The 23600-nt window shown below is 48.7% G+C and overlaps 1 protein-coding gene across 1 annotated transcript; it reads right to left on the reverse strand.

Moving 5' to 3' along the window:
* Positions 1 to 22089: 22089 nt before the first annotated feature.
* LOC109732564 (transcription termination factor MTEF1, chloroplastic) lies at positions 22090 to 23574 on the reverse strand. Its single transcript, XM_020291739.4, has one exon. The coding sequence runs from the start codon at positions 23434 to 23436 to the stop codon at positions 22453 to 22455; it is 984 nt and encodes a 327-aa protein (XP_020147328.1). The 5' UTR covers positions 23437 to 23574; the 3' UTR covers positions 22090 to 22452.
* Between the last annotated feature and the right edge of the window lie 26 nt (positions 23575 to 23600).

A 23600-nucleotide genomic window follows, 5' to 3' on the forward strand; every position in this document is an offset into this window, starting at 1 on the left:
AAATCATGTCTATTGCCATTGAGGGCAAGAAATATATAGAAGAGTTGGAATCTCATCTAGAGGAGCATGAGTTCACCATTGAGAAAATGGAAGGTCATGAGCGTGATTATGCTAATGAGATCGCCGACCTCTCGCAAGCTCTTGAACTTGAACAAACCACCAAGGAATCTCTTGAGGGGACTTTTGCTCTAGAACTATCTAGAATAAAGGAATCCCGTGATAGAGCTCTCGGGGTGGCTAATGATTTTGAAACTAAAAAGGAGAAGCTTGAAGTTGTGCATGCAAAACTCCTTGAGGATTTTGAGCACCTCGAAAATGGCTCGAGGGTCATTAAGAGTGAGCTCATCAAACTCACCGAGTCTCATGCTCAACTTAAAGCTTCATATTCTAAAAAGCTTGCCAAGTTACCTTCTCCTCTTGCTATTATTGATGATGCTTGTGATACTAACTCTATTTCTAGTGAAGCATCCATTTTGAAGGAGAATGTTGAGCTAAGGGCTCAACTTGAGTTGCTATCTAGCAATTATAGGAAATTGGAAGAAAGTCATGTAAAGCTTGCAAGCTCTCATGATGATCTTCTAGTATCCCATAATGTGCTAAAGTTAGCTCATGAGGCTATGATTACTAGGGTAACATCTAGTGAGTCTCATGTGGACATAAGCACTATGTCTAGTCAAAATGCTATATTGCCATGTGCTAGTCCTTGTAATTCACCTACTCATAACATTAGTACATCTAGTGATGAATTACTTTCCTTGCCTTGTTGCTCTAACAATGAAGCTTATACTTCCTCTAGTACTTGTGTTGATACTAACCATGTAAAGGAAATCAAAGAGCTCAAGGCCCAAGTCACTTCTTTGAAGAAAGACTTGGAAAAGTGTCATGAAGGGAAATCCACACTCAACAATATCTTGAGTGTGCAAAAATCCCCCAATGACAAAGGTGGACTTGGATTCAACTCCAATAAGAAGAAGAAGTCCAAGAGCAACAAGAAGAAGGGCCAAGAACAACTTAAGAATTCGGCCAAGATTATTTGCTTCAAGTGCAAAATTGAAGGGCATCATGTTAGATCTTGCCCATTGAAGAAGAAGTCCGTTAATGACAAGCAACAAGGGAAGAGGCCACAAGTTCAATCTCATGCTCAACCACAAGTTGAAGAAAGGCCACTTCCCAAGAAGACTCAAGTTCATGCTTCTCTTGTTGAGAAATCAAGTGAGAAGAAAATGAAGAGTAGACGTTGCTACTTATGTCGTGAGAAAGGTCACATCGCTTCTTCATGCATTAGTGGCATCTTATCCAACCCAATTATTATTGATGATATCTATTCTCTTGGGAAGGATAAGGTTGGCAATGTGTTTGCCAAGTTTGTTGGTACTCAAAGTGGTGTCAAGCAAAGAACCATTTGGGTAGCCAAGCCTATTGTGACTAACCTCTTAGGACTCAACTTGGTTGGGGACCAACAAGCTCAAACTTGATCAATAGGTGTTGTTGGAGGTCATTGGAGACTTGGCTACATTATGAAGATTTAAGGGGTCTTCATCATTCATATTGTCTCAAGCCAAGTCATTCGGATTATCTTTCTATATATCCAATGTTCCTCCTTTTGGTAACTCGTGCTTAAATTGCTTACATTGAAAGTTACTTGCCCCTTAGCATGTTGTGGTTTTGTACCTTGCATGTGCTTGTATATGTTGTGCTTCCAGTTTGCTTATCTTGAGAAATCAAGTATGTGTATGTTGGTTTGCACATCATGTACGTGTGTGTTGTGTGTTGAGCCTTTTTGCATCTTGTATGTATCTTAGTTGGCTCTTGTGAGAGATTAATGGAATATCCCATTATGGGGGAGTGATGTGCTTTGTACACCTCACAATCCTATAAATGTGTATACATGAGGAATACCATCTAGTATTGATATTACAAGATTATCTAGTCGCTATGTGGTATGTCTTCTCATAAGAAATTCAAATTCTAAATAGTCCATTAATTATCTCTTGTTGGATCATTTTATTTGACTCTTGTTTTTCTTTAATTGGTATCACATTATGGGGGAGTAATATGCTATGTGTATATTACTAGCCTAGAAAATGTGTACATTTGAGATATTGTCACCTAGAGTTGATATTGTAAATTATCTTATTCCTAGGTGGCATGTTAGCTCTACAAGTTGCAAATTTTCTTGTGTTTGGTGTGAAGATGATGTTGGATATCCTTGCTATCTAACACCGGGAATTATTTCCATATACTTCTTGTCTTTGACAATTGGTACTCTTATGTGGTAGAATTTGTTGGTCATCTTTACGTTGGCTTGTGATTTATTTGCCTTATCTCTTGCCAAGGTTTGTGTCAACTCCCTTTGTCTTCCATACCACTTGTGGATCTTGTTATTTTCTTGATCTTGTCTAGTGTTTTAGATATAGTGAAAGTGGTGATCCCACCTTGTGCATTTTGTATTCAAATGCAAATTCTCTACAATGCACTAATCTTGGAGGAGCTATCCTATTTTCTATAAAACACTCATCTTGTGATCCTTATCAAGTGTGTGTTAGTGGAAGGCAAGCTGTTTTCTTTTTGGTACTTTGTGCCATCATGAAACTTTATAGAGAGCTTGGTTTGTTTGGAACCATCCTCTCTTTTGGGAGTTTGATATCTTTTATTTAGTGTGTATCAATGGATATCTCATTCCTCGATGTATCTGTTATGGATATCCTCCAAGTGTTGACTTATTCATTTGGTTTCTTTTCTTCACTTGGTATTTCTTTGTCAATTGGTATCGGTTCTTGAAAGTATTGAGCATGCATATTAACTTCATGTAGTCTCTTTGGCATGCTTTCTTTCTTTGACCCAACATATAGGGGAAACTCCACCAAGTCTCAAATTGGATGAGATGTGCGTGAAATTCATTTTCATATCTATATGCACATATTATGTGGAGTTTGTCCTATGTATTGTTGGTTCTCTAACTCTTTGGTCCCAATGAGCTTGGGTACCATTTTGTTTGTGTTGTCGTTCTAGGAACAATTGGAGATACATTGGATGCTCGGCTCACTCACAAGGAAGGTGGTGTCACCATGAGCTTATTGGAGTCAAGCTAGGATGCACAATGAACTACTATCTACTACCTTCAATTGGTTTCTTCTACATCCTTCCAATGATATCTCCATAACAAGTATCTTTTCATGCATTATTTTCTTGCATTCAACCTTGTGTAGGTTGCATCTTGGCATGCTATTCATTCCATCTTGTGATACTTGTTTCCTTTCTCAAAGCATCTCAACGATAATCTCATGTTGCTAGTTGTGATGTCTTTGATGGTTGTGTGGTAGGAATTCATTTATATACAATAAGACCATATTTAGCCATGTGCTATGCTTTTCAAGCAAAGATCTTATCAGTATAGTTTATGTCTTCCGTTTGGGTATCCTTTTCTTCCCTTGAGTAACCATTTCTTGTGTGCATCCTTCTTTGTGGATTGATATCATTTCATCTACCTAGAATCTTACACACTTGAGAGAAGTTACATCTTTAGTGGATATCCTTATTCTTTCACGTCCATTTTTCTTTCTTGTATTATTTCTTTGGTGGCCCCGTGAAAGCTTTTGCCTTGAGTACGGATCTTACCTTGTTGCATCTTGATGGACTCTTGTGTGGTGAAGATATTTTGTCTCTTGCTTGTCTTGATGAGGCTTTTGCCATCTCGATTGGTATCCCTCCTCTTGACATAGCTTTCACTTTCTTTCTTCACCATGGGTTGTCACAAGCGTTGGTTATTCTTTTTGCATGTTGAGTGTGCTTGTGAACCCCTTTGCTTGGTGTGTGTGGGAAGGACATGTCATGCACCTTGTATCTCCACTATTCAAGACTATGTTGATGCTTAATGCTCACCCTTACATTAGTCTTCTCAAGTGCTTTGCCATGACTCACACACATCATTTTGGTTGAGCCTTTTCTTAAGTTGTCTCTTTTACATGTTGCTCAACCATTTGTTTGTTGCAAGTACTAGGCTTTGTGTCCTATATTCTCACTTGCACTTGTTGTGAGTTTCTATTGATTTTGGGGGAGCTATGATCCTATTTTGTGTAAGGTGTATTCCAAATTCAAAAATTCTTATGTGTGCACAAATCATGGGGAGCTTCTCTAGTTTCTTTAGAACACTCCTTCGCTCATATCATAATATCCTTTATCCATGTGGCTCGTAGGATCTTTTGTCTAGTTGGTTCAATCGATATCCTTTAATTGCTTGATTCAATTGGTACCTTTTGATTGCTTGATTGCTGTGGCTCTTTTTGTTATGTCTTTGTGGCATATCTTTCTTTAGCAATCTTTGCGCCTCAATATAGTTTGTGTTCCTCCAAGTATTTACCTTTGGTTATGTGTATTGCATTCCACTCTCTTGTTGAGAAATACACATTTTATGGAGGACCACAATTTATATTGGCCTTCTAAGCTTTTCGCCCATTTTGGCAATCGATGCCAATGGGGGAGAAGTTTCAGAGAGTTTTGCGGAGAAGTTTAGAGTGTTATTTCTTGCTTTGGTTTTGTTCCTAAGGATTTGCATCTCATACGCATGCATTATTGGTTGTTGCATTGCATGGTGATGCATAATTCCTTATATAAACTCTCTTGAAAGTGATTGTCATCAATTACCAAAATGGGGGAGATTGAAAGAACATGCGGTGCCCCCATGTTTGGTTTTGGTAATTAATGACAATCTCTATGGACTAATGGTTGCCTTGAGTTATATTTGAAGGATTTGTCCATAGGCATTTTTTGAAGTCCATGTGTTGGTTTCAAGGAGTTTATGTGGTGACCAAGGTGTTATTAAGGAATTATCCAAAGATTGGTCATGTGAGAGTTAAGCTTATTGCAAGCATGTCTTGAAGAAGAAGATTGTGTGATCATTCATGTTTACCTTCAAGACATCATCCAAATGAAGAGAGTTGGAAAGAGTCAAGGTTGATCAAGACTAAGTCAAGAGTGAATCAAGTTGATCAAAACACAAAGCGTACAAGATGTACCGAGGGATCAAGGGTATGGTAAGCATTTTCTATTACGCTTTGTGCACTAACCCATGGTATTCGTGAGAGTTCTTTGTAGGGTTAGGTTGCGGTGTGCAAGTTCAAGTGGAGCAACATGAAGAGATCAAATGCTTGAAGCTTGCCATCCATTGTGGTGAAAATGGACTTGTGAAGATGTGCGGAAGAGTGGCTCACCCATAGTGGAGTATGGGGGAGCAATCAACTAGTCTTCATCGAGCCAACACAATCAAGAAAGGTGGTCCAACTTGAGGGAGTCAAGATCGTCATCATCTAGCTCAAGTGGACCATGTGCAAGGCAAAGGTTTGCCCTTGATAGGTTTTCTATTTTACCGGTCTCATGGTGGTAGTTGGGAGACCGGGTTATAGGATCGATTGCCGTACTATCAAGGGGGCTCTCGGTGAGTAGCTTGATTGTATTGTTCGTAGAAAGCTCAAACCATTGCATCCTTGCATCATCTTTCTTGGTTCATGTTTGGTGTTTCTCTTTGTGAGTTTTAGAGCTTGTGCACTTCTTCTTGACAAGCTCGAGTTCATCGAAAACGGAGTTCTTGTGCATCTTCTATGATGTTTTCGATGTTGGAGGTTATGCCGGTTTTTCTCTGTTGGAGGTTTCTCTCCTCTATTTGTTAGGCATACCTCCCCTGCCACTTCTTACTATAATCAGCCGCTATTGGATGCTACTCGTCGTCTTCTATCCAACAAGCTTGAGTTTGCTCAATTCGGAGCTCATATGAAGAAGTTATGGCAGTTCTGGTTTTCTCCCTGCGGTAGTACCGCGGTCGGCAGCGGTAGTACCGCTTGTAGCGTCAAGCGGTAGTACCGCTCCAGTACCGCTCTACTACCGCCTCGATTTTGTCTTGCATTTCTCGTGTAGGGTTTCACGGTAGTTGAGCGGTAGTACAGCCTATAAGCGGTACTACCTCTCCCCTCGAGGGGTAGTACCTCTTATAAGCGGTACTACCTCTCCCCTCGAGCGGTAGTACCTCTTATAAGCGGTACTACCTCTCCCCGAGCGGTACTACCTCTCTGGCAAAACTTCAACTCGTGTTTTTCTCTCTTGTTGGGCTGTTTTGACCGTGCTAAGCGGTAGTACCGCTCGTGTGCGGGCTGAGCACATAACGGTTGGATTCAGGAGGCCCTATAAAAGGGGGTCTTCTTCCCCAATGAACCTTATCTCTTGAGCTCGTGTTCTTCCCCCATTGTTGACCTTCTTCGAGCTTGCTCTCTCTCAATCCCTCCATGGATTCTTGCTAGTTTTGGGGGGGAAAGAGAGAGGAGATCTAGATCCACATTTCCACCAATCACTTTCTCCTCTAGGTGAGGGGAACCCCTTGGATCTAGATCTTGGAGTTCTTGGTGGTCTCCTTCTTGTTCTTCCTCTCTTTTCCCTCCCTAGCATTAGTTGCTTTGGTGGGATTTGAGAGAGAAGGAATTGGGCACTCCGCGTGCCCTTGCCATTGCATTTGGTGCATCGGTTTGAGTTCTCCACGGTGATACGTGGAAGTTACAAGTGGAGAAGCTTATTATTCTTGGGTGCTTGGTACCCTTGAGCTTGTTCCTCTTGGGTGCTTGGGCGCCCTAGACGGTTGAGGTCACCGCGGAGCCATATTCCATTGTGGTGAAGCTTCGTGGTGTCGTTGGGAGCCTTCAATTAAGTTGTGGAGGTAGCCCCAACCTTGGTGGTGTTCGGAGCTCAATCATTATGGTGTAAAGCTCCGGGCAAGCGTCGGGGTCTCCAATTAGGTTGTGGAGATCGCCCCGAGCAATTTGTACGGGTTCGGTGACCGCCCCCAAGGGTTGCCATTTGTACGGGTTCGGTGACCGCCCTCAAGGGTCCCTTAGTGAAATCACGGTATCTTGCATTGTGCGAGGGCGTGAGGAGATTAAGGTGGCCCTACTGGCTTCTTGGGGAGCATTGTGCCTTCACACCGCTCCAAACGGAGATTAGCATCCGCAAGGGTGTGAACTTCGGGATACATCGTCGTCTCCGCGTGCCTCGGTTATCTCTTACCCAAGCCCTTTACTTATGCACTTTACTTTGTGATAGCCATATTGTTTCTTGTCATATATTTTGCTATCACGTAGTTGTTTATCTCGCTTAGCATAAGTTGTTGGTGCACATAGGTGAGCCTAGTTGTTGTAGGTTTTGTGCTTGACAAATTAACCGCTAGGTTTATTCCGCATTTGTTCAAGCCTAAACGTAATTATTTTAAAGCGCCTATTCACCCCCCTCTAGGCGACATCCACGATCTTTCACTCGGCGACACGGGTCGTCGACCCCTACTTCAAAGGCGTCTACATGCAGCGCGGGTCAAAGGCAATGGCGAACCATTGGGGGCTCATCCAGGGCGCGTGCAACAAATGGCACGAGATCGTCGAGGAGATCGCGGCTCGCCCGGAGAGCGGCGCCAACATTGAGGATCAGGTATGGCACGCCGGTCTCCCACTTTTCATTTCGCCGTGCGCGCCCGCCAACTGTTTGTTCCTCGCCGCAGCTGGTGCGGATGTTTGCCATGTATCGCCAGGACAGCAGCGACCAAGACTTCAAGTACCTCCAGCGAAAAAGAGGAACACCGGCCTGGCTTTCCTGCTGGGCGGGGCGGACATGCTCCAGAGCACCGACGAGGCGGTCAAGGCGTGGTACTTGGCGGAGCGCGGCCTTATCCTGAACCAGCTGCCGCCAATGGCGCCGCCAACTTCCACGCCCACGCCGCCGACGCCGCCAAGCCTGAGCGATGATGCCTCCACGAGGCCCAGCAGCATAGAAGCCACGCCGACGCTGCCCAGCACAGAAGAAGCTCCGACACCGCCAAGCCCGCGCACGCCGACTCCGCCGACGCCGGAGGCCGACCCCGCCGTGTGATGCGTTGCACGTGTGTCACATCCCTAGCTTCTCGTATTGCACTAGGCTAGCTTCATGTGTGCATCATGTTTGAATTTTGCAGAAAATTGAAATGGGGATTGCCTAAACCCTAGCATTAAAGGAATTCACTAGGTTCAACCAAAATATTTCCAGTAAATCCAAATGGCTTTTAAAAATGTTCATCATTTCTGGAAAATGCTGGAAACAATAACCAGAGGTGCTGCACATTTTTCCATGACATATTTGGGCTCTGCATTAAATCATACTCTATTTGCATTTGGGCATTTAAATGCTATTAAATATTTTAAATGCTCAAATAGTCATAAACTAAAATGTTTACTGTAGGATATATTCCCAACAGTGATCATGAGTAGTTTCATGAGTTTAGGAAGTGTCTAAATATTTTTAATAAAGCCCTAAAGACTACAGAATATTAGAAAACAGAAACAAATAAAAAAAAGGAGAGAAAGGATACCTACCTGGCCTCACCTGTCGCAGCCCAGCTGGCCAGCCCACCTGGCCGGCCCAGCCCAGCGTCGTGCCAGTCATCCCCCACCTCCGCCAGTAGGCAGAGGAGGGACACCGCGACGCCGCCGCGCGCGCCACGGCGTCTCCTGCTTGCCGCCCGCGCCTCTAGAGGATCTGGACGACGCCCACGTCGCCCGCTCGACCGCCCCGATACCTCATTTCCCCCCTGGTTCTCTCTCTCGCCCTCTCCTCGCCATGGCCGAAGCAGTCGTCGCCGTCCCGCCGACGTAGTCGCGCCCACCGTGCTCCCCTTGCCTCTCCGACGCGCCCCCAAGCTCCGCCTCATCGCCATCGCCATCTCCGTCGACGCACGTGACGCCGAACGCCCCAAGCGACGACCCGAGCTCTTCTCCAACCTCCGGCCGCCGGAGATCGCCTCCGCCGCACCGCCCGCTCCGGACCGTCTCCGAGCTCGCCGACCTGCTCGTCTGACTCGCCGTGAGCCACTGACCCGAACCCCCCTCCTCTGCGCTCCATTTGCACGCTGAGGCCATCGCTCCGCCGGAGACCAAACCCCGCCGTCGCCCGCGCTCGTCGCCGGTGCTGCTCCGGTGACCATTTGGCCCCGGGCATGCGTCCATCATACTCACCGCACCACGTAGATGCCGGAGGTGCTAAATGCACATCGCCACGGCCACCGCAACCGCGTCCCCGCTCTCTGCCGACTCCGGCCGCCGCAAAGCTTGTCGCCGGCGCCACTCCGGCCACTCCCCGGCCGCGCCACCCCCACGGTTGGATGCGGACGAGCGTCCGCATCCCGTAGCTGTGCTCCGCGCGCCAAACGGCGCCCCGTAGGGCAAACCCGTGGTTCGACGCCGCGTCTGGCCTCGCCGGCGTCGAGTCGCCGGCAGGTTTGACCGAGTTGACCAGGGTTTGACCCCCCTGGGTCATTAACATGTGGGCCCGAGGCCCTGCTAATTTAGTTTAGATGCTAATTAAATTTTAGCTAACCCACTGACTCGCTGACTGTGGGCCCCAGCCCTTCTAATTACTTTAGTTAGGATTTAACGAAACCCTGGTTAGCACTGAGTCAATGACAGGTGGGCCACACCTGTCAGGTTTGACCTGGACGGTCCTGTTGACCAGCTGACGCCAGCATGACTTAATGCTGACGCATTAATTTAATTACTGGAATTATTTTTATACAGGAAATTCCAGAAAATACCCTAAACTTCTAAAAATCATAGAAAATAATCTATAGCTCAGAATGAAAAGATTTATATATGAAAAATGATCAGAAAAATCCAATCTATCCATCTGTACTGGTTTCATGCATGTTAGAGCAACCTAACCAAGCTGTTTAGATGAAACAAGATAATGCACTTATATGACTCTATAAAATGGGTTTGCATTTGAATCTTTGGTTCAAATGGACTCATCTCGATCTGTTCTAGCTTGCATTAGCCCAAAACACGTTCATATTGCCATGTCATGATCATGCATCATATTGTGCATTGCATTGATTGTATTTCTTCTCTGTTGCCGGTATTTGTCCCCTCTCGGTAGACGATGTTCCGGCGTTGTGATCGTTGACACTAATGAAGACTCAATGCTATCTTCAGAAGTGCCAGGCAAGCAAAACCCCTTGTTCATCCCGATACAATCCCACTCTCTCGCTCCTGCTCTCTTTTACTGCATTAGGACAACAACGATTCATCTGTTAATGTTGCGGTAGTTGAACCCCTTTATCCTCTGCATGACCTGTCATTGCCACAGTAAATAGATGAAACCCACTAGCATGAGTAGGAGTTGTCTGAGCCCTGATGTGCCTACTCATTCATGCTTGTTTGTCATGCCTGCTATTGCTTAGAGTTGTGTCAGGTCTGATTCATCGGGGATGGATTGGAATGTGGTGAACATGTCCTACTGTTGAGAGCTAAGTGTGTGAACACGATTTGGTAAAGGTAGCGGTGAGAGGCCATGTAGGAGTACATGGTGGGTTGTCTCATTGCAGCCGTCCTCAGGAACTGAGTTCTGTGTTTGTGATCCATGAACAGTTACTACCACACATTGGAATGCTTAAGTGCCCCTCTCGACTTATTAATCAACTTGATCTCTGTCCAGGAGTTGCAACTAGTTTCTGGTGTTTGTAGGTAGTGTTAGTAGTCTACCAAGTGGCACCCGGTACAGGTGGGCTTGGGACAGACTAGGCACCGTGGCACGGTGTACCAAGCGTAGATCCATCCGTCGAGGTGGGCTTGGGAACCCTGCACACATCGTTTGGGGCCGTGAGCGACACCCCGGCCGGATCTCCTTGCGGATGGAACCCGAATAGGCGATAAACCTGGACGAGAGACTTGTGTGGTTAGTCAGGTCGTGGCCGGCTCCCTCGCCAGGCTTCCGCTTGAAGGTTGCCGAGGTACACGACGTGTACATGGTGGTAAGTGGCGAGAGCGTGTGTGACGAAGTACACCCCTGCAGGGTTAATATGATCTATTCGAATAGCCGTGTCCGTGGTAAAGGACTTCTGGGTCGCCTGTACAGTTCATAGACAAGTGAAAGTGGATACTCTAAAATGCGCAAGATAAGCGTGAGTGCTATGGATGGCATTCTCGTAGGGAGACGGGAGCGGATCCATAGTGGTGTATTGATATGGTGAATATGTGGACTCGTGTGCGCCACCTCAAAAGAGTTACTTGCAGTCGTAGTTCAGGATAGCCACCGAGTCAAAGCTAGCTTGCTGCAGTTAAACTCCACCACCCCCTTTGTTGATACCGATGCATATGTAGATAGTCCTGGTGTAAGTCTTGCTGGGTACATTTGTACTCACGTTTGCTTATTTTATGTTTTGCAGAGAGACGTCAGTCTCGCTAGTAGTTCCGTGTGGACTTCGACGTTTAGCTTGATACCTCAGCTACGATATTGTGCCCTCGGCAGGATCTGGTAGATAGTCAGGCTTCGCAGCCTTTTTCATTTGTAGATGTCTGTACTCAGACATGTTAAGCTTCCGCATGTGCTTTGGCTTGTATGCTCTGAATGTTGGGTCATGAGACCCATGTTTGTAATATCTCGCTCTTCAGAGCCTAATGAATAAATACTCTGAGTCGTAGAGTCTTGTTGTGATGCCATGTTGTATTTGCACATATCGAGCATATTGTGTGTATGATTGAAATGCTTGGTATGTGTGGGATCCGACAACCTAGTTGTTTATCCTTGGTAGCCTCTCTTATGGGGAAATGTAGTCTTGTGCTTCCATGAGCCATAGTAGTCCGCTACAGCCCGGTTCACCGGAGTCCTGCTAGCCCAGCACTACTGCTCCGGAACACTTGACTGGCCGGCATGTGATTCACTTCGTTCCTGTGTCTGTCCCTTCGAGGAAATGTCACGTGGTGACATCCGGAGTCCTGCCTAGCCTGCTACAGCCCGGTTCACCGGAGTCCTGTTAGCCCAGTGCTACAGCCCGGATTCGTACGCTGCTGACCGACATGCTCGATGTTGATTCATGTATGCCTGTCCCCGTAAGTTAGTGCCACTTTGGGTTCACGACTAGTCATGTCGGCCCGGGTTCTCTGTCATATGGATGCTAGCGACACTATCATATACGTGAGCTAAAAGACGCAAACGGTCCCGGGCCATGGTAAGGCGACACCCGTGGGAATACCGTGCGTGAGGCCGCAAAGTGATATGAGGTGTTACCGACTAGATCAATGTGACTTGGAATCGGGGTCCTGACAGCTTTGATATCAGAGTCTGACTGCCTGTAGGATTACCAAGCCAAACTGGTCGAAGTCGAGTCTAGAAATGCTTTAGTTATATAAGGGAATTGATTGTGGATGGGAATGTAAGGCTCTTTTTACTCCTTTACCTTATGCCCTTCTGATCCGAGTCACCCTCTTCTTTTCTGCGGGGATTAAGAACTAGGTTTCTCATCTTCCTATCAGGATCACGTGTTACTAATCCGTAGACTTATAGGATTGTTGGTTTCAAGCCTCAGTTCAGTTCCTACTACTTCCGTATGTTCATATCTGGCCTCAAAACCTTGTTATTGTACTTCTAAGTGGTTATGCCACCATTTTTGCAGGATGTCTCAAATCCTTTGAGCATTTACAGTCGTTATGCTGTCCGAGTCATCCCAGGCTTCTAAATAATCTGACGCATTTGCAGATCCCTTCTTTCCGTTCTCGATGTTCCTTTGGGCCAGATTAACCACACTAACGGTCTGTTGAGGTACTTCATTGCCTTGACATATGTGTTGGAGCTAGTATTATGACCCTAGGCATCCGAGAGAACCACCTAGTAATCTAGCCATGTTTTGTATTCCCAGTGTGATGATTCTGGCCATCATTCTCGAAAGCATCCCGTGATGCCACTTAGTTAGTAGGCATTCTATTCCCGGGTTTCTGAACTCGAGATTCCCTCCACTTACCTCGTGTTGATAGTGTTGCTCGTACCTTTAGGATATTAGTAACCTTTGCGATAGTCCTCGAGGTCCGTGGTATACTATTCTTCCAAATACCATGAACCATCCTTGGCAGAACCTCCTCGTTGAACCAAAAGATCACAACAAGAGTGCTCTCGATGAGTTCTCCATTCTACATTGTGAATCTGCCAGTTCTACCTTTCTGCATGGGTTATCCGGAAGAAATATGTTGAACTTGTTCGACATACTAACCTATGCGTCCACAACTCAGAAAGTTATATGTTCCTTTGAGTTGTCCCTCTTCAGTCGTATTCTGACCTTCGTCTATCAATTGATAGTCAGGACTAGTTGTGCATCCGTGTTATCGATACCTTTCTATTCTTGTTGTCTGTCAAGCCATTCTATTTCAGAATGACTAGGAGAAACAAACTTCGGTACCTCGTCCATATTTAGGATGGGTCAAAGTAGTTGTATTCCACAGATCAAAATGCCAATCCAGTTTTTGTTCTGCTCTACCTTGGAGTGCTACCATCTTTATGTCAAGAGTGTCATGAGAATTGCACCACCTCTTATGAATTCTTGATTAAGTGATACTCCTCGCCATCATCGTTCATTCCTCGGTCCCCGTGTTATTATAACCGGAATACCGACAAGTGAATTGTGATGTGTGAAATCGATACTCCTAGCAACTCCGTTGCTTGGTAGTTAATGGACAATACCCTCATCCTTAGTATGCCGGTTATTGAATCGTCATCCTAAGATTTATCGTGCGACCTAGTCCATTTTCCCTGGTGCACTCCTCGATTAATGAGATAGGATTGTGCCAATCCATCACTTCCTTGGTCATATCGTCTTGCCCTGAAAAGCAAGATTGTTCTCGAGCTTAGCAACATATCGGTGGCTCGTGATTTTTCGAATATCTTCTCGGAAGTGTTACTAGGTTATCCCCTGACTGTTATGTTGAGCTCGTGATCAAGTTGGTTTTCTTATAAACCACCCCTTCTCCAAGAATCTGTGTTGGATACCCCTGAGCTAGTTGGTTAAGCTGAACAGCAACTTGGAGAGTTGGAAGATAAAAGCTTGCCTAACTTAGTTCATTCCAAAGGATATCTCTTGTGTGTGTGTTTGTTGTAGAAAGATGATTTCTTCATCGATTGGTCCTCGTGATCAATTAATGGACCTATCATCTTAACCAAACTTTGATTTGAGTATGGGCTAATATCAAATCAAATCAGAACCAACGATGTTCATAATGTTGTCTTACTCGCGGTTGATCCCTCGAGCATACACCATTATATCTTTTGGGTCTGACCAATGCTATCACTTGTTCACATAATTATGGAAGTCCATCTCCATTGGAATTTTGATAAATTGTTGCTGAGCCCATCAGCAACATTCTTATCTTCTCCATGACTCGTGTTGAACATTAAGTTAGTGTTGGAAACTTGTGCTAGCATTTTCTTCGTGCTATCTCATGAAGGATATGTTTGGATGAAAGAAGTGACTTTCTTTAATTCACGTGCACTTGATGTAAGGTGTCGCCATGGATCCGAGAAAGATTGTTTTTGTTTTCTCTGGAACCATCCCAAGTCAGTCATGCATGTGCGAAGTATGCTATGGTTTGATAGGCTCGCTACCTCCATTCTATATGTGTTCCTAGCACACCAAGCCACTGATTGATTTGTTCAAGGAAAAGGAGCTTGTTGTGCTAATTCTAGATCATGCACAAGACTCCAATATCCTCGATGATGGTTCCCCACCTAAACTCGGTAGTGTTTTATCATAAGACTACTATGTGGTCATGCTTGTCCGAGACAGCGTGTTCACATGTGTTTAGCAGAACCAGCTCATGTTTTGGAGCTTGCTACCGTAGCTCATTTCCCGAGAATCTCGCAACGTCATCTCGTCGATTTGTGTTGCAAACCTTCATTTTCTTCTAGACTCGATGAGTCTGGAATATCCTGTTACCAACCAGATTTGAGTCTCAGGAAGATATGATGGTTGGAACTTCTTCCAAGAACTATGATATAGGTTCCAGTGAAGTGGATGCACCTAGCTGGAAGCACCATTATTGTAGTATCTTGATTAAGCCGTTTGGTCACTTCCCATGAGGATTTCATATGACTTATCCCACAGGTTGTTCCTTATGGATTTTTGTGCCTCCGAAGTCCGACCTTTACCTGATGGCCATGTTGATGTTTTAAGCATTGACCGTGGTACCTAGTACATCAAGGAGAACATTAGAAGCGGAATGCTAAATGTCTCTCGGTCGATCATCCAAATTTGCTTCTTTGGCATTGCTAAGGAAAAAATCTGAGAAAGTGTTGTCCTCCTTTGCACCTGCATCCTCCATCACCGTTCATCATGGTAGTATGATGTGTTGCCAGGATCCTCGGCACGGATGTTGGTAAAACCTTGATGAATATGGAAATGCTCAAGTTCTTGAAAGCACGCTCAGTCACTAGGTTATATCCTTGGTATCAACTGGAATGTGCCTTCCATTTGCCGAGTTGTTCTATAACCATAGTTCCCTTTCCAAATTGAGTGTGCCATTCTTTTGAATTCTTTCAAACGATCATTTGTAAATTGCCTTACGCTGGTATGAAGAGTTTCAATGATCTCTGAATCAAAAGTAATTCTTTTTGCCACTTAAGGGAATATTTCTATGAGCCACCCTCCCTAAGGTGCCCCGTTATGGAATGATGGCAGATAACTCCTTGTTATCTTGAAACCATGCACCGTCTTATTCAGCGTGGAATTGTGCTTATCAACTTGAATCTTCATTCTCTGTTTCACTTCTTCCCTCTGGATGTATGTTCCGTGTCTTGGCTCGAGAGATGTTCGACATCTCATTCCGTGAGTTGATCGTGAGTTGCTCGATCTTTAAGAAGATCGATTCCTATAGAGTTTCTTCTGTCGTCATCATGTTGGATGAAGATCCCGAAAGCAAAGACGACAAGATCAATTTGAAGCAATGAGTCAACATCTTCGATGAGGGTATTGGATCAAGAAGATTGTGTTAGCTTTTGTGTCCCCTTTTCCTCTTATCCTACGCTTGAATCTCGGGACGAGATTCTTGTTTAGTGGGGGTGAGTTGACACATCCCTAGCTTCTCGTATTGCACTAGGCTAGCTTCATGTGTGCATCATGTTTGAATTTTGCAGAAAATTGAAATGGGGATTGCCTAAACCCTAGCATTAAAGGAATTCACTAGGTTCAACCAAAATATTTCCAGTAAATCCAAATGGCTTTTAAAAATGTTCATCATTTCTGGAAAATGCTGGAAACAATAACCAGAGGTGCTGCACATTTTTCCATGACATATTTGGGCTCTGCATTAAATCATACTCTATTTGCATTTGGGCATTTAAATGCTATTAAATATTTTAAATGCTCAAATAGTCATAAACTAAAATGTTTACTGTAGGATATATTCCCAACAGTGATCATGAGTAGTTTCATGAGTTTAGGAAGTGTCTAAATATTTTTAATAAAGCCCTAAAGACTACAGAATATTAGAAAACAGAAACAAATAAAAAAAAGGAGAGAAAGGATACCTACCTGGCCTCACCTGTCGCAGCCCAGCTGGCCAGCCCACCTGGCCGGCCCAGCCCAGCGCCGTGCCAGTCATCCCCCACCTCCGCCAGTAGGCAGAGGAGGGACACCGCGACGCCGCCGCACGCGCCACGGCGTCTCTTGCTTGCCGCCCGCGCCTCTAGAGGATCTGGACGACGCCCACGTCGCCCGCTCGACCGCCCCGATACCTCATTTCCCCCCTGGTTCTCTCTCTCGCCCTCTCCTCGCCATGGCCGAAGCAGCCGTCGCCGTCCTGCCGACGTAGTCGCGCCCACCGTGCTCCCCTTGCCTCTCCGACGCGCCCCCAAGCTCCGCCTCATCGCCATCGCCATCTCCGTCGACGCACGCGACGCCGAACGCCCCAAGCGACGACCCAAGCTCTTCTCCAACCTCCGGCCGCCGGAGATCGCCTCCGCCGCACCGCCCGCTCCGGACCGTCTCCGAGCTCGCCGACCTGCTCGTCCGACTCGCCGTGAGCCACTCACCCGAACCCCCTCCTCTGCGCTCCATTTGCACGCTGTAGCCGTCGCTCCGCCGGAGACCGAACCCCGCCGTCGCCCGCGCTCGTCGCCGGTGCTGCTCCGGTGACCATTTGGCCCCGGGCATGCGTCCATCGTACTCACCGCACCACGTAGACGCCGTAGGTGCTAAACGCACATCGCCACGGCCACCGCAACCGCGTCCCCGCTCTCTGCCGACTCCGGCTGCCGCAAAGCTCGTCGCCGGCGCCACTCCGGCCACTCCCCGGCCGCGCCACCCCCACGGTTGGATGCGGACGAGCGTCCGCATCCCGTAGCTGTGCTCCGCGCGCCAAACGGCGCCCCGTAGGGCAAACCCGTGGTTCGCCGCCGCGTCTGGCCTCGCCGGCGTCGAGTCACCGGCAGGTTTGACCGAGTTGACCAGGGTTTGACCCCCCTGGGTCATTAACATGTGGGCCCGAGGCCCTGCTAATTTAGTTTAGATGCTAATTAAATTTTAGCTAACCCACTGACTCGCTGACTGTGGGCCCCAGCCCTTCTAATTACTTTAGTTAGGATTTAACGAAACCCTGGTTAGCACTGAGTCAATGACAGGTGGGCCACACCTGTCAGGTTTGACCTGGACGGTCCTGTTGACCAGCTGACGCCAGCATGACTTAATGCTGACGCATTAATTTAATTACTGGAATTATTTTTATACAGGAAATTCCAGAAAATACCCTAAACTTCTAAAAATCATAGAAAATAATCTATAGCTCAGAATGAAAAGATTTATATATGAAAAATGATCAGAAAAATCCAATCTATCCATCTGTACTGGTTTCATGCATGTTAGAGCAACCTAACCATGCTGTTTAGATGAAACAAGATAATGCACTTATATGACTCTATAAAATGGGTTTGCATTTGAATCTTTGGTTCAAATGGACTCATCTCAATCTGTTCTAGCTTGCATTAGCCCAAAACACATTCATATTGCCATGTCATGATCATGCATCATATTGTGCATTGCATTGATTGTATTTCTTCTCTGTTGCCGGTATTTGTCCCCTCTCGGTAGACGATGTTCCGGCGTTGTGATCGTTGACACTAATGAAGACTCAATGCTATCTTCAGAAGTGCCAGGCAAGCAAAACCCCTTGTTCATCCCGATACAATCCCACTCTCTCGCTCCTGCTCTCTTTTACTGCATTAGGACAACAACGATTCATCTGTTACTTGCCGCGGTAGCTGAACCCCTTTATCCTCTGCATGACCTGTCATTGCCACAGTAAATAGATGAAACCCACTAGCATGAGTAGGAGTTGTCTGAGCCCTGATGTGCCTACTCATTCATGCTTGTTTGTCATGCCTGCTATTGCTTAGAGTTGTGTCAGGTCTGATTCATCGGGGATGGATTGGAATGTGGTGAACATGTCCTACTGTTGAGAGCTAAGTGTGTGAACATGATTTGGTAAAGGTAGCGGTGAGAGGCCATGTAGGAGTACATGGTGGGTTGTCTCATTGCAGCCGTCCTCAGGAACTGAGTTCTGTGTTTGTGATCCATGAACAGTTACTACCACACATTGGAATGCTTAAGTGCCCCTCTCGACTTATTAATCAACTTGATCTCTGTCCAGGAGTTGCAACTAGTTTCTGGTGTTTGTAGGTAGTGTTAGTAGTCTACCAAGTGGCACCCGGTACAGGTGGGCTTGGGACAGACTAGGCACCGTGGCACGGTGTACCAAGCGTAGATCCATCCGTCGAGGTGGGCTTGGGAACCCTGCACACATCGTTTGGGGCCGTGAGCGACACCCCGGCCGGATCTCCTTGCGGATGGAACCCGAATAGGCGATAAACCTGGACGAGAGACTTGTGTGGTTAGTCAGGTCATGGCCGACTCCCTCGCCAGGCTTCCGCTTGAAGGTTGCCGAGGTACACGACGTGTACATGGTGGTAAGTGGCGAGAGCGTGTGTGACGAAGTACACCCCTGCAGGGTTAATATGATCTATTCGAATAGCCGTGTCCGCGGTAAAGGACTTCTGGGTCGCCTGTACAGTTCATAGACAAGTAAAAGTGGATACTCTAAAATGCGCAAGATAAGCGTGAGTGCTATGGATGGCGTTCTCGTAGGGAGACGGGAGCAGATCCATAGTGGTGTATTGATATGGTGAATATGTGGACTCGTGTGCGCCACCTCAAAAGAGTTACTTGCAGTCGTAGTTCAGGATAGCCACCGAGTCAAAGCTGGCTTGCTGCAGTTAAACTCCACCACCCCCTTTGTTGATACCGATGCATATGTAGATAGTCCTGATGTAAGTCTTGCTGGGTACATTTGTACTCACGTTTGCTTATTTTATGTTTTGCAGAGAGACGTCAGTCTCGCTAGTAGTTCCGTGTGGACTTCGACGTTTAGCTTGATACCTCAGCTACGATCTTGTGCCCTTGGCAGGATCTGGTAGATAGTCAGGCTTCTCAGCCTTTTTCATTTGTAGATGTCTGTACTCAGACATGTTAAGCTTCCGCATGTGCTTTGGCTTGTATGCTCTGAATGTTGGGTCATGAGACCCATGTTTGTAATATCTCGCTCTTCGGAGCCTAATGAATAAATACTCTGAGTCGTAGAGTCTTGTTGTGATGCCATGTTGTATTTGCACATATCGAGCATATTGTGTGTATGATTGAAATGCTTGGTATGTGTGGGATCTGACAACCTAGTTGTTTATCCTTGGTAGCCTCTCTTATGGGGAAATGTAGTCTTGTGCTTCCATGAGCCATAGTAGTCCGCTACAGCCCGGTTCACCGGAGTCCTGCTAGCCCAGCACTACTGCTCCGGAACACTTGACTGGCCGGCATGTGATTCACTTCGTTCCTGTGTCTGTCCCTTCGGGGAAATGTCACGCGGTGACATCCGGAGTCCTGCCTAGCCTGCTACAGCCCGGTTCACCGGAGTCCTGTTAGCCCAGTGCTACAGCCCGGATTCGCACGCTGCTGACCGACATGCTCGATGTTGATTCATGTATGCCTGTCCCCGTAAGTTAGTGCCACTTTGGGTTCACGACTAGTCATGTCGGCCCGGGTTCTCTGTCATATGGATGCTAGCGACACTATCATATACGTGAGCTAAAAGACGCAAACGGTCCCGGGCCATGGTAAGGCGACACCCGTGGGAATACCGTGCGTGAGGCCGCAAAGTGATATGAGGTGTTACCGGCTAGATCGATGTGACTTGGAATCGGGGTCCTGACAACGCGCGTCATTTCTTTTTTGTACGCCGAACTTTTCATTCGATCGCTGAACTGTGGCGAGGTAATGATCGTCGAACTTGGCCGCTTGATCGCCGGATTTGTGGCGTCTATTTTGTGAGGAAAAAAAGTCCATTTTACTACCCTGAATAAAGTGGGTGGTTCACTTTACCCCCTGATCAATATTTCTGCTTCTTGTCGCCCCCAAACAAACTCAAACCGGACAAAACACCCCCTTGTCTGGTTTGTCTCCACCCACTGCTGATGTGGCAGTAGTCAACGGCGGTATTTGACTAGTGGGGCCCACTCGTCAGGTGACCCATCATTGTCTCCCGGCGGCGCTGTAGGTGGTTGTGGTGGCGCGGCTGACCAGAGCAGCATCTATGGGCACGGACCGGAGGTGGAGGCCGATGGTGGGGTCGCTGGACGGCGGCGAGGTGCTGCAGGAGGCCCGGAGGTGGCCGGCGGCGAGCTCCTGGTTGGAGCAGGAGCGGTGAAGCGGCGGACCAGAGCTGGGAGTGAGAGGTCTTGGCTCCCGTCGACCAGAGGCGGCCGACCATGGGGGAATGGGGTGCAGGGGCGGTGGCGCTTCGCACCACTTCTCACCCCCGGCTGCGCGGGGCAGGAGGCGCTGGGCTGGGCCTTGCGGGGGCGTCGGGCCAGCGGATCTGGCAGGGCGACACGGGACTTGGCGCTGGAGCGAGCGTCGTCCTCCTGGCGGCGCAGTGCAGCTCGGGCGCTGCGGTTTGGGGAGGCCGGCGGGCGCGGCTTCCGGCGGGGAGGAGGAGATGGGGAGCATCCGGATCTAGGCGAGGAAGGCCGGTTCTCACCGAAATCGGCGCTGGCGGCGGCGGACGGAGCTCCATGGCGGCTCCTGGTGCTCCTGCGAGAAGAGAGGAGAGAGACGTGAGGGAAGGAAAGAGAGAGAGAAGAAGAGAGAGGAAGGGGAGGAAGAGAAAGGGAGGGAAGGGAGGAAGAGGGGCGGCGCGACTGGAGCTGCCGCTGATGCGGGCGCTCGTCGGCTGCGGCAGGGAGCCACCGGCGTGAGGAGGGAGCCACCGGCAAATGTCCAGGGGCATTTTGGACGATTATGGGTCAAAACCACCGTTGACTTGTGCCACGTCAGCAGGAAGTCGAGACAAACCACCCAGGGGTCTCTTTCAACCGGTATGTGTTTGTTCAGGGGGTGAAGGGAGCAGAAATATTGATCGGGGGTTAAAGTGAACCACACACTTTATTCAGGGTAGTAAAATGGACTTTTTTTTCTTTTGTGAGCGGGAATGACTACGTTTGAATTTGCCCCAGCTTGGGGGACGACGCCTGGGGGCGTGGCTGGGAGCTAGGTCGCCCCCAGGGGCCAATCTAGCGCCGGTTCGCCCCCAGACCACTCTTTTTCGGCGCCCTGGGGGGCCGAACGGCTGGAGATCCTCTAATTCTCAAAGTTGGTTTCTGTTCATACCTAAGCTGCTGGTTCTCGAAGCTAGTTTGCTTTCACACCTATCGGGGAGAGGGGGAGGGGAGGGGGGTCCTTAATGTAACTCTTCTACCTACAGAGTGGTGACGAGGCGCTTAGCCAGGGGGGAGGCGCGCGGCTCCCGGGCGGGAAGGAGAGCACGACCATCGATGGGGAGGCGAGCCCGACTGCCGGGCGACGGTGGTGCTGAGGCACGCGACCGTTGTATGGGGAGGTCGCCGAGCTCCTACCACCGGGTAAGGGAGCAGCACATAGCATGTAGCAGCCGGAGGAGGCGTGCGGCCATCCGGATAGGGGGCACGCGGTCGCTCGAAGACGATTGCGTCGAGGCGTGCAAGCCGACGCAACGCGGAGGCCACCGAGCTCAAACCCCTTCTTGCCTTTCACTGCTTCCACCCTTCGATTCCTCTACCAGAACCGTTTGGCCTGCGACAGAGCAACTGTTGCGGTGGAAAGGATTACACCAGCTGTCCAGTTGCAAACTTACACTAGGGAAGCGGGTTGCTCTTGAGCCATCCGATTTAAAAATAGATCCAATGGCCACAATGTTTCACGTTCACTCTGCTTTACACTTCTTGATATTATAACAGAGTTCATCTCGATTGAACTTTCCTCCATGACTTTATTTACAGCCCAACATGTTATACGAACACTATACACATGGCACATCCCACTACTTCATTGGTACAATGGTACTTATACATCCTCTAGGAAAGAAAGAAGCATCATCACTTCACGATGTGAGTCAGGAGCCGTGGCATCAACCATTGATCATTATGTACAGTACAAACCGTGGTCGCCATAGCTCGGTGGTAAGTGTACAAAGCATGCACCCGCCGGCCGCCTGCGTGCATGAACATGGCGCACGGCGCTCTCAGCCGGCCGGCCGGCGGCCATATATACTGAATGCTTCATCTGCTCCTTCCCCTCTCGAGCATCTCGCTGAACTCCTCGTCGGTGGCCTTGAGCATGTCAGCCAGCGGCAGGTCGACGCCGGCGTCGGCGGCGGCGCGGTGCCGCGGCGCGATCCGTTTCTCGAGGCTGAAGGTGAAGTACTGCGGGAAGGCCTTGACGTCCTCCACGCCGCCGCCCATCTCCTCCACCAGGTACTCGAACTTGGGCTTGTAGTTCCTCTCCACGTTGAAGGTGAAGAGGGCCGGGCACCGGAGCGCCATGGCCACGGCGTCGTCCCGCGACATGCCCAGCCCGGCCAGGTACTCCAGCTTGGGCGCCATGGTGCGCTCCACGCTGGAGACGAGGAGGATGGGGTCCTGGAACGCCAGCGCGCGGTTGTCCCGGAAGCCGAGGCGGCGGAGGTAGATGAGCGCCGGCCGGAGCTGGTCGCGGACGCTGCAGGCGAGCACCCGCGGGCACTTGACGACCACGCGGCGGTAGGCGGCCTCCGGCACGCCGAGGTCGTCGGTGAGGAAGGCGAAGACGGGGCGGAGGTCGGCGCGGACGCTGGCGGTGAGCACGGACGGGCACATGCCGAAGACGCGGCCCAGGTCCTTGAAGTGGAGCCCGCGCGACTGCAGGAAGGTGACCACCGCGTGGATGGACTCCGGCGCCGCGTCCCGGAGCGCCGGGTTCAGCAACAGCGCGCGCCCGTAGTCCACCCCCATCAGCTCCAGGCTCAGGATCTTGTCCCGCATCGCCGACGGCAGCTCCGGCAGGTGCAGCGACAGCGCCTCCGCCGGCGTCATGGACGCTGTGTTCTCGGCCGTCGTCGGCAGGACGGTCGCCGCCGCGGCCGCAGCCACGGCCGCCGGCGACTTCTTTGGCTGCACGGTGGTGATCGCCGCGGCGGCGGTGGAGGGGAGCTTGGCGGAGGAGGGCAGGGAGTGGGGCTTGGCCACCGGGAGGGACGTGGAGGCGTAGAAGCTGCAGAGCGGCATTGTCGCTCACGGCCGGAGCTTCTCTCCCAGAGCTTCTTGATCTGATGGTTGGGAGATTGGAGGGGGGAAGACGATGATGGGGCGCAGCGAAGTGGAATCTCATCCACTTCTCTATCTCATCGTTGGTGATGACCTGGCGCGTTGGGTGCTGCTCATTGGGTGGT

The sequence above is a fragment of the Aegilops tauschii genome, chromosome 5 (assembly GCF_002575655.3).
Source record: "Aegilops tauschii subsp. strangulata cultivar AL8/78 chromosome 5, Aet v6.0, whole genome shotgun sequence".
Taxonomy (NCBI): Eukaryota; Viridiplantae; Streptophyta; class Magnoliopsida; order Poales; family Poaceae; genus Aegilops; species Aegilops tauschii.

Excerpts from the sequence above, each read along its gene's own strand:
- LOC109732564 (XM_020291739.4), bottom strand. The coding sequence starts at position 23,436 with ATGCCGCTCTGCAGCTTCTACGCCTCCACGTCCCTCCCGGTGGCCAAG.